We start from the raw sequence: 11,765 nt of genomic DNA on the forward strand, positions 1-11,765 counted from the left end.
ATAGGGGATTGTTGTATATATGCTAAGCCTGACTGGGTGTCTTAAGAAAACTGGGTGTGAACCTATAATGTACCCCAGAATCCTCTATGCCCTGAAGGATTTCTGTGGCAGATGAGTAAGAGTTCATTGGTGCCGAAGTCGACAGGAAAGGGCTGTGTGTAGGTTGGAAATTTAAAGCAGACCTTAACTGGTTTACATTCAAACCGCTAGGGGCATCACAAGACGAACAAAAGCTTAAGAATCTGGAATATGCAATTTACAGCACAATCCTAATCATGTTTGCTCAGAAGTCCAACTGAATGGGGCTTAAGTAAATGGGTCAGGATTGCAGCCTTAATGAACTTGTTCAGATGATAGCAGTGGCCTACCTGTTTGGCCCTGTGGAAACATTTCAAATTCGAAGTGTTATGGGTATCATCTCGTTTGCTTCTCTTCCCTTTCCCCAGGGGTCACCTCACCACTGCTAGACAGAAATTGTGTATCTGTGCATGCAAATACACATACTTTACTTTTCTGTGATGCCTGGGTAAAATTTGGATCCAGTAAAAATTAAAACAGATTATCTTGCATTTATATAATTATACATGAACGCAACACCATCAAGCATGCTATGATTTTATGGTGGTTTTGATAGAATCCTTTGTTAAAAACATTGTAAGGTATATACGCTATATGTAGAAAGCTGGGAAAGAACAAAGTACTTTGCAGTATAGTTGTGGGCATTCCATTCTAAGAACACTGGATTTTATTTTATTTTTAAAAAGATATCACTCACGATGGTCTTTTAAATATATATTTAATACTATAACATAGTATAATAAAGACAATTTTCAGTGATGGTGCTGCTGCTTAAACTGGAGTCCACAGTAGCCACATGTTCCCGTTTTTGTATCTTTGTCCTGCAAATGGGAAAATTGAGGGATGGGGTGGAATAAAATTATAATTTTACCTTAGTGCTGGAAATACAGGTCCACATAAAATAGCTCTAGTGCAAACACTTCTATTTAAAACAATTCTGTTCACATACCGCCCCCCCCCCCAAAAATGCAGTTCTACTCTGAAGGTTGGCATGCAGCTTAATCCTATTCATGTTGACTCAAAAGTAAAATCTAAGCATGTACGGATGCATCTTACAAAATGGATTTCATGAGCAACTCACACATCATTTTAGTTACAAATCTTAATAGTTACTGTCCCTCTCTTCATAATTCGGTGCTTACAAATTCAACAAGTATCTGACTGCCAAATGGGGATGGGTGGGTAAGTTTATTCAAATCATCACAATGATGAATAAATACTCCTGAAAGTTTAGCTAGGGAAAGAATCCACCTTCATCTGAAATATACAGTTTTCTATGTAAGCTAAAATTATTTTGCTTTTCCTCTACAAAAGGGCTGATATGACTGAGGCACAGCTATAACAATTGCCCATCTCAGCCCCCTCAACTATCAATTTCAAAATATTTTTATCTGTTTGCCTACACTTCCTTCTACCCATTTTGAAGAATGCAATTAAACCATAAAAACTGACAAAGGCTTCAGATTAGCAAAGCCTTTCCTTCTTCTATCTTAGGCAGCTAACAAGATATAAGCTATTAAAATGAAGCAATCTACTCAAGAATACACCTCAACTTACTGGCAAGCTGCTTTAATAAGCAATAATTAAAATGAAACAATCAGAAGAGAGACTGACATTAATGGTTGCTGCAACATGGAGAATGAACGAAGGACAGGAAAAGACAATCTTTAGGATACACACATGACTATACCTTGAAAATACCCATAAAAATTGCAACGGAGGGAATCATTAACACTTATCCCTTAAACGAGGCCTGCACAACTGGCGAGTCATAAAACTGAATGCAACCTATCAGCTCTTAATTGTGGCCTGCCCTGTAGCAGGCAATTCTCAACGTTGCAGTTCGCAATAGGAAACAAGCAAAGTAGATATACAAAGGATCACCAGTGTTTCCCAACCTTTGGTCTCCAGCTGTTTTCGGACTATAGTTCCCATCATCCTTGACCACTGGTCTTGCTAGCTAGGGATGATGGGAGCTGTAGTCCAAAAACAGCTGGAGACCAAAGGTTGGGAAACACTATTCTAAACTGCCCCACAGCTGATGAGATACACTGGCCAGTCTCAGTTGTACACATAACTTCCTAATAATAATAATAATAATAATAATAATAATAATAATAATAATGGAAAACAGTGGATGGGATCACAAAGGAAAGGTTAGATTACATTACCAAGTTTATATACACTTTAGGGTGTCCCAGAGCTCCGCCGCCACCATCGCAGGATATCACTCTGGTTTCAACTTCACTCACAGGCTGCTGAGCGATCAAATCGATTGCAAAGCTTTCATTCACCTATTATAGCGAAGGAAAGGTTTTCAGTGCCAGACAGCTCCAACTATACATTTGCTTTAGTGGCATGGGCACACAGGCTGCGGCTTTTGCTACCAGAGGTACTGCAAAGTCCTGTGCCTGAAACAGGGCAGAACTAATTGGCTGTCTCTTCTTCCTCATCGGTGTACTTATGGCGAGCTGAGAGTTCCTTTTGAACCTTCTCCTCCCTGTCCTCATGAACATTTTGTGTAACTTTTTAGCCACAATCAGGGCTGCTGCATTATCAGCAGTGCGGTAAGATCCTGGCCGCATCCTAGAAGTAATGATTAAGCCACAAGCTACTTGTTCCACTACTGTAAGCTGCTTTGCAAAGACTTGTCTTAAAAAGCAGAATATGAACATGCAAGTGAATAAATGCACACAACCAGATTCTGTACTTTAAAACAGATCTGAAATACACAGTGCCAAGACTGAATGGATCTAGTGCCTGCTGAAGAGAAAGTCCATTGTTCACGTCAACCACTGTATAGTGGAACCTTGGTTCTTGAATTTAATCTGTTCCGGAGACCGTACGACTCCTGAAACTGTTCGAAAACCAAGGCGCGGCTTCTGATTGGCTGCAGGAGCTTCCTGCACTCAAGTGGAAGCTGCCCCGGATGTTCGGCTTCCGAAAAGTGTTTGCAAACCAAATCACTTACTTTCGGGTTTGTGGCGTTCGGGAGCCAAGCCGTTCAGGAACCAAGGTACCACTGTATTACCGCTGCATCTAGTTCATCTGCTACAGAATCGTTTCCACCGTGGCAACAAATAAAAGGGTATGCTATTATTGTACCAGCCAGGTAAAAGGGTATGCTATTATTGTAACAGCCAGGTAAAGCCAAAAGCACTAAAAGCAGTGACTAATGGGAAGCTGGCATACATTTTTAAGGAAGTCACCTTAAAAAATGTTCAGCAGCTTTTAGATTCTGTTGCAGCAGAAACGATGTTTGCCCATATGTACCTGATGCTCCACTCCCACTGCCGGTCCAGTGCCCCAAATCCCCGCCCTTTCCAACTCAGAGGCTTGTCAGAGGGCTGCAGTTGGGAGGAAAGCATGGGCAATTTCCCTTATGCAGGCGCAACACTAAACATTACCCTATTTTCGTATACAGAATAGACCCAATTTAAACAGGTTGCCTAAAATACAAGAAACATGTATCCATGTAGCATTTAGTGTAATTGCTTCAAACATCAACATAACACAGCAGCTGTCTGGACTGTGGATCTTTGGCCACACTAATACTTCACATATAGTCAAGGAACCCTGCTTTAAAATGGGACACCTATAGGACAAATGTCACACAGGTAAGAGTTTGTGGGTTTTGTTTTGTTTTTTTTAAAAAAGAACATGTTCAATGCTGCATTTAACCGGGCCTTAGTGCAGAAACGGGTGGCGCTGTGGGTTAAACCACAGAGCCTAGGACTTGCCAATCAGAAGGTCGGTGGTTCAAATCCCTGCGATAGGGTGAGCGCCTGTTGCTTGGTCCCTGCTCCTGCCAACCTAGCAGTTTGAAAGCACATCAAAGTGCAAGTAGATAAATAGGTACCACTCCGGCGGGAAGGTAAATGGCGTTTCCGTGCACTGCTCTGGTTTGCCAGAAGCAGCTTGGTCACGCTGGCCACATGACCCGGAAGCTGTCCGCCGGCTCCCTCGGCCAATAAAGCGAGATGAGCGCCGCAACCCCAGAGTCGGTCACGACTGGACCTAATGGTCAGGGGTCCCTTTACCTTTAAGTGCAGAAACTACAAGTTTCAAACACCCAAGCAACATCAGGATGTTCTCCAAAGTTTCCAAGTAAGTTTCAACCCACTCCCACAATCAATAAAAGATTTTAGCTGAGGTATGTGACTTAAGATCTATAAATCTATTTTAATTTGGTGGAAGTTGAAACTGTCCAAGCTGTTAAGCTGGATTGTTCTTTCACAGCTGAAGTCAATTAACATTGTGTTATTAAATGTGTAAAAGCACAGAATCAAGGCAAACGCTTCCTAACATGAATTTTACCTCTTTCTGTCGACCAGAAAACCGAGCCCGCCTGTAGTCAGCTTCCTCAAAAACCTGAAATAAGATAGGAATATAATAAATGCGCAAGGAGAAGACTTAGAATTCTAAACTCAAGGAATTTGCAGTGTGGTTGAAAAGGGATTAACAATAAGGAACAATAAGTACAGAAACAAAGTTTCCATACATTTTGATGTTGCTGGTGATTGTGGGGAGTGTCTAACATTTGCCGGGAAATGAAATATATTCAATAGGATAGATTCTTCACTTATTATCTTCTATGGAATAATGAGCTACATCCAAAGTTGAATGCAGTAGGATTTCCCCTCCTCTCAACAGCCTCCTGTGTTCCCCCAAATCTGCTTCAGATGGAGATTTTTTTGGGGGGAGGGAGGTTTAGAGGAGAAGGGAAATCCATTCTATCAATGGTGTCTGTTCCGCTGTTGGACAATGGATTTCATCTAATAGTGCTGGATTTGGAAGAGTGTTTCAGCTGAATCAATTCTAGTTGATAATGAAAATTTCCATAAAATTAATTACCACTGGCAACTTCCTTCTCATAGATTAAGCCAAATTTACAGCTCAAAACAAGACTTTTTGTTGGCATTTCTCTGCTTTGCCTAGAGCATTTTTCCAACTCGCCCACAGACGTTTATCATATCCTTTTGGCTCGCCTGCGAATTAGAGGGTTTGGGAAGCTGATTGTCAGCACAAATGAAGAAAATACAGGGTACTGCTTATCCAATGATTCTAAAGTATTTTTTTAATGCTTTTTGAAGGATCTAGTGTTAATCCCAAAATTGGGGCCCCTAATGACAGCAAAGGTGGGCATGTCAAGTTATTGGTAAAAGACTGATGCTTCTTTACTTTTTGATTGGTAACACGGAGCATTGCTATTATGTGAAATTAACATATTTATTACAAAATTATAATTATGAAAATATAAATAGCTTTGTGGAGAAGAACTGACTGACTGATTGATTACGAGTTAAACTTCATGTCCAGGAAGCCAGTGCTAGAAACTAAGATACATAAGCTAGGTGCCAAATGGCTCCTTAAACCAAAATTGCATTCGCCAAAACAGAATATCTAGTTGCCATTTTGAGGCAAGATGGCTCTAAAATCTAATTTACCAAATGATGAACTGACTGACTGATTGATTACGAGTTAAACTTATGGCTAGTTCAGATGACTACCTTGAACTAGGTTAAGAATTTTGGAAACTTAAAAGAAAAGTCACTTTAGCCAGGGACAGTCTATATACATACTGGCCTATTCTGATCTGTTTTTCTTAATGGTGACATGGACCATTTATAAGGTAGGAATATTCTTCACAACTGTGAGCAGGGCGGTGGGGTAAGTGAAGACAAGCTACAACAGCTACCTATAACACTGTTCACTGCTCCTGCTGCACAGAAAAAGCATTTTGGTTTCTGAAATTCATTCTGATTGTGAGGATAAAATATAACTGATAGAATTCTCTAGGATGTGGTAGTATGTGTGTGGAAACAGTTAAGATCCAATGATCCCCAGGCATGCACTTCCAGCTGGTGGAGGTGTCAGGACCCATCCTGGTACCCAGGCATTTTCACTTGGTTGCAAGAGGCTGATAATTTCAAAACACCGGGGAAGGCTCCTAAACCCATTTGCTGCTAGCCAAACACTCAGAAGTAATTGCCATTCAGTTCAACAGGGCTTACATCTAGGTAACAGAGCACAGGATTGCAGCATGAGTTCAGCAGGGCTTCCTTGCTAGTAAATGTGCAATCGCCTTCCTTTGACACCTCCAACTTTATGAAGCCAGGCAGGTGGTGACTGGAGAAACGGCTTTCTTAGCTGCTGCATCCCATATTAGAATGCCCTCTTAAGGAAGAATTGCCTGGCACTAAATCTCATGTCTTGTCTTTTCATTTACCCAGCCAAATCATCTAGCTGGCTTATATAACATTAAAATGTTTTTATTTTTAAAACCAATTTTTCTACAGCTGTTTTACCTTTGTTAGCCACCTAGAGAATATTGCAAACTGGAGTGGCATATAAGTCCTTGAACACCTAAATAAAAAAGCTTAAAGTACAACTGATGCAATCTAAACAAAATAAATTAAATTAAATTAAATTTTAAAAATCCTTCCAATAGCACCTTAGAGACCAACTAAGTTAATCTAACCAAAGTTAAGCACCTCTGCCTTCCCACTGGAAATGTTCAAGCATCTGCAAAGAAAAGGGAATAATGCCGGACCATAAGAAAAACTCTTAAATCCAGAGCACAGCAAAGTGGATGCAAGCAACTGTGTTAATTTTACCACTGCACAAAATGAGGCTTTCAAATGTTTTAACACTTAAGGGCATGATCAAGATAGTTATAAACAAAATACATTTTACAAAATAGATACAGCAGCAATTATAACAAAAACAAGAGAGGAAAGCCTAGGCCACAGGGGGAATTCATGCCATAAGCTCCTGCAGGAACCAACAACCTGAGAAAGAGAGGTACGCCTTTTTTGGCTTCTGTATCTTTTATTTTATTTGTTATTATTAATTAAATTTACAAATTGCTCAATGTCCGAAGGTCTCAAGGCAGTTTACAGAATAAAAAATACAAAATGAAAAAACAAAACACCTACCAAAAAATCAAAATGAAACAAAACCCCAATGACCCCTGCCCACAAACACAGTTAAAATGCCAGATTGTTCAAGCTCTGGTTGAAAAGGAAGGCTTTCGCCTGCAATGAAGGCGCCAGGTGAGCCTCTCTGGGGAGAGCATCCCACATGCAGGGAGCCACTACAGAAAAGGCTCTTTTTGTTTGGGGAGAGGCAGCCCTTGAAGTATTGCGTTTCCTGAGCCACTTAAGGACTTTTATAGGTCAAAAGCAGCACTTCTTCTTGTTTTGATGCAGTGTACCTCCCTGAGGCCTTCAGGTGAAGGGCAGTATACCATTTATACCAGATGGGCGGGGTATAAATTAATTATTATTATGCGCAAAACCAACGAATACTTCAAATAAATAAAAGCTTATTTTAAAGTTAATAATAGGGAAACATTTCGCCCTTTTAAAAACTAGTTACGTTCATGATATCTTTGAGAGCAATGAAAATAGTAAATCTCCAAATTGCTGAACGATTAGTTGTTTGAATTTTTAAAGATTATATAAACACATAAATAAATCAAAACTATAATATATTTAACCACCCGCCCTGTGGAACGCCCTCCCACCAGATGTCAAAGAGAAAAACAACTACAGTGGTGCCTCGCAAGACGAAATTAATTCGTTCCGCAAGTTTTTTCTTCTTGCGAGTTTTTCGTCTTGCGATGCACGGTTTCCCATAGGAATGCATTGAAAATCAATTAATGCGTTCCTAGGGAAACCGACTTCAGACCAGGTCCGGGGACAGTCTGTCCCCCGACCTCTTCTGAAGGCTGGGGGGGGGGGGGACAAGGGCTTTTCTTCCCACCTCCAGCATTTTAAAAAACCCCGGGACAGCGGAGGGCTTCTCCGCTGTCCGGGGCGATCTTAAAATGCTGGCGGGCGGCATTTTAAAATCGCCCCGGGACAGCGGAGGACTTCTCCGCTGTCCGGGGCGATTTAAAAGCCCCTGGGAAGGCAGGCAGGGGGGACGAAGACTTTTGCCCCCCGCCAGCCTTCAGAAGAGGTCCTGGACCTCTTCTGAAGGCTGTTCAGAAGAGGTCCTGGACCTCTTCTGAAGGCTGGCGGGGGCGAAAGTCTTTGCTCCCCACCGCCTGCCTTCAAAAGCTGTCCGGCCAAGGCTTCGCGGACCTCTCCGCAAGCAGCGGCAGCGCTGCCGCTGCTGGCGAAGAGTTACCGGCATGCCAAAGCCTGCGCGTGCTGACATCAGCGCGCCCAGGCTTCGCGGACCTCTCCGCCAGCAGCGGCAGCGCTGCCGCTGCTGGCGGAGAGTTGCCAGCATGCCGAAGCCTGCGCGCGCTGACATCAGCGCGCCCAGGCTTCGCGGATCTCTCCTGCCTTCAAAAGCCGTCCGGGATAGCGGGAAGCGCTTCCCTGCTATCCCGGACTGCTTTTAAAATGCTGGTGCTGGGGAGCAAAGCCTTTCGGCCCCCGCCAGCCTTCCTGGACCTCTTCTGAAGGCCGGAGGGGGGGGGAAAGGCTTTGCTCCCCACCGCTAGCATTTAAAAGAGGTCCCCGGAGATTTCCCTATGGGCTTTCGTCTTGCGAAGCAAGCCCATAGCGAAATTCGTTTTGCGAAGCGCCTCCAAAACGGAAAACCCTTTCGTCTAGCGGGTTTTCCGTCTTGCGAGGCGTTCCTCTTGCGGGGTACCACTGTACCAGACTTTTAGAAGGCATCTGAAGGCAGCCCTGTTTAGGGAAGCTTTTAATGTTTGATGGATTACTGAATTTTAATATTTTGTTGGAAGCCGCCCAGAGTAGCGGGGTATAAATAATAAATTATTATTATTATTATTATTAAGTAATTAAGTTTATTCTAAGCCTCTTTGGAATGAGAAGGCAGGGACTGGGGGCTTATAAACGCTGTTGCTGCACCAGCAGAGCAAGGGGTGCAAGCCGAGTGGAGCCTCCAGGCTCAGAGGCACTCTATCTGAACACTCACCTGTCCCGTGTGCGTCACTTTCTCGCCGGTGGGGGACGTCCCCGCGCCGTAGCTTCTCCCAAAGGCGGGTCGCAGGGAGGGGAGAGCCGCGACGCCCCTCGCCAAAGCCAAGCCCGCCCGGGACGCTCCTCCCAAGGACACAGACAGACCCGCCATGTCGGCGACGCCCCTCCTCCTCCGCCTCACGCACAGAACGCGCACTGCGCACGCGCGGCGCCCGGCGAAGCCAAAGCCACGCCCCCTGGAGGCCCGCGAGCGTCTGACGTAAACACCCCCCCCGCGCGAGGCGGAGAGAAACGTAAGGACGTAAAGGGGGCGGGGAGAGAAGGAGTCACGTGCTCCTTCGTCATTTTCGTCCTCTTCCCGGAAGGCTAGAGGCCGGCGGCGTTGCTCTTCGTCCGGTACGTAGTGCGGACCGTCTCCGCCCCCGGGTAAAGGGTTCTTGGATGGCAGGGTGGAGTGTTAGCTTTTACGGAGAATGAAGCTTTAATATTTTTTTTACCCGGCCTGACTGAAAGCGGAGGCTCCGGTTCGCGCGTGCGCTGTGGGCTTCCAAGGAGCTGAAGGCGAAAGGGAGCTCTGCGCGTGCGCAGCAGGTTCGCGGGAGGGGGAGGGCGCGGGAGGCTGCGCATGCGCGGGAAGGGTCTTGTGTACTCTCGCCTTTCGTTATCGCGCAGTGAAGTCCAGTCAAGTGGTTTCTGGGTCGCCCTTTTTCCAAGGTAGATGCAAAGCGACGAGTGAGGTTTGCAGCTCTACCCTGTGCGTTGTGTGTAGGGGAGGAAGAACCTTTGGCTTCATTTCCTCCCACTTTGGGGATACACAGCGTTGCTGCAATACTACCTGCAGTGGGGTAAAGGTTGGTGGTTCGAGCCCGCCCAGGCACGGCTGCGGGCAGGATTCCTGCACTGCAGGGAGTTGGACAAGACCACCCCTGGGGGGTCCCTTCCAACTCTACTATTCTACGATATGTAATCCTATTTACGCTTAATAATAATAATATTTTTTTATTTATACCCCGCCCTCCCCAGCCAAAACCGGGCTCAGGGCAGCTAACAGCCAATAATAAAAACAAGTTGATTAAAATACAATTTAAAAAAGATTAAAATACAACATTAAAACATTAGGATGCAGCCTCTTCGCAGGAGGAGAAAGGAAAAAGAAAGAGGGGGAGGGAATCAAACTGATTCTAAGCCAAAGGCCAGATGGAACAACTCTGTCTTACAGGACCTGCAGAAAGAAATCAGATCCCTCAGGGCCCCGGTCTCATGAGACAGAGCGTTCCACCAGGCCGGAGCCAGTGTTGAGAAGGCTCTGGTTGAGGCTAATATAACTTCCTTAGGGCCCGGGACCTCTAGGACGTTGCTATATATGGACCTTAAGGTCCTTTCTTCGAAAGTAAACCACATTGACACTTTATTCCCAGGCAAGAGTGCAAAGGACTTGGATTGCATCTTCTAGTTGATGGATGTGTTGTTGATGTTTTAATTCCTCCCTTCTTTTCCTAAGCTTGGGCACAATGGCCTCCTTGCTCTTGCGGAATGTGATGGCTGCTTCGGTGACTTCTGCCAGGTTCCTGAGCTACGGCACAGCCTCCCGCTTATTCTCCTCCTGGCTGGTGGGACGCTCAAAGACTGCCAGCCCATTGCAGACCTTACCTGCCGCCAGACCACGTCACGTGGATCTGCTGCCCTTTCTCACCAGTTGCCCTCCCCTCAGCTTGCAGCCAGTCGCTGGCATAAAGTGCAAGGCCGTCCTCAGAAGGCGTTGCAAGGACTGTTTCATTGTCCGCAGGCGTGGCCATTTGTATGTGTACTGTAAAACGCATCCGAGGCACAAGCAGAGAAAGTTGTAAGACTACTAGCGGATGGAAGAAATTTGTGAGCACAAATCTTCACTGGTCATTGAAGAGGACAATTCTGATTATCCTGCATACAAGAAACATTGTCTTTTAGAGGAAACCTCGTCTGGTTGTAAGCCATGGCAGTTTTAAGCCAACCAGCTTTGACGAATAAAATCACTTAAAAGTGTTGCTTACTTCAAAAACTGTTTCAAAATTATAGTATAATTATAATTAAACTGTGTCAAAGATGTCTTAGTTCAACAAACTATAAAGTAGTCACCATCCTATACTGAAGTTAAGTCTTATTGATGCTTATTTCAAGAATTCAGTAAAGGTAAATGTACCCCTGCCCGTACGGGCCAGTCGTGTCCGACTCTAGGGTTGTGCGCTCATCTCACTTAAGAGGCTGGGAGCCACCGCTGTCCGCAGACACTTCTGGGTCACGTGGCCAGCGTGACGAAGCTGCTCTGGCGAGCCGGCACCAGCGCAGCACATGGAAACGCCGTTTACCTTCCCGCTTTAAAGCGGTACCTATTTATCTACTTGCACTTAGGGGTGCTTTCGAACTGCTAGGTGGGCAGGAGCTGGGACCGAAAGACGGGAGCTCACCCCGCCGCGGGGATTCAAACCGCTGACCATACGATCGGCAAGTCCTAGGCACTGAGGTTTTACCCACAGCGCCACCCGCACCCCCCAGGTACATCAGTACATCCTAACAAAGGTCACAAAAATCAGACAAAGCTAGGAGAGTTTTCACTTGGTGTTTTTTTTAATCTACCCCATCACAATCAGCCATGTCAGGATTAAAATCTTACATTCTGCTTTCTGTTTCTCTTTTAAAAATACAGTGGTACCTCGGGTTACATACGCTTCAGGTTACAGACTCCGCTAACCCAGAAATAGTACCTCCGGTTAAGAACTTTGCTTCAGGATGAGAACAGAAATC

The 11,765-nt window shown here is 44.8% G+C and overlaps 1 protein-coding gene and 1 long non-coding RNA gene across 2 annotated transcripts; one reads left to right on the plus strand and one right to left on the minus strand.

Moving 5' to 3' along the window:
- Positions 1-779: 779 nt before the first annotated feature.
- Positions 780-9,184, minus strand: NDUFS6 (NADH:ubiquinone oxidoreductase subunit S6). Its single transcript, XM_083519793.1, has 4 exons — positions 8,980-9,184; positions 4,396-4,449; positions 2,250-2,372; positions 780-899 (listed from the first exon to the last, which is right to left on the minus strand). Exons 1-4 carry the CDS (start codon positions 9,133-9,135, stop codon positions 831-833), a joined length of 402 nt encoding a protein of 133 aa, XP_083375919.1. The 5' UTR covers positions 9,136-9,184; the 3' UTR covers positions 780-830.
- On the plus strand, positions 2,379-3,717 carry LOC310714473. The gene is made up of 2 exons (XR_014529815.1): positions 2,379-3,190; positions 3,223-3,717. It is a non-coding gene; the product is annotated as an uncharacterized lncRNA (long non-coding RNA).
- Positions 9,185-11,765: the final 2,581 nt, after the last annotated feature.

Source organism: Podarcis liolepis, assembly GCF_965112155.1.
Source record: "Podarcis liolepis genome assembly, chromosome: 8".
Taxonomy (NCBI): domain Eukaryota; kingdom Metazoa; phylum Chordata; class Lepidosauria; order Squamata; family Lacertidae; genus Podarcis; species Podarcis liolepis.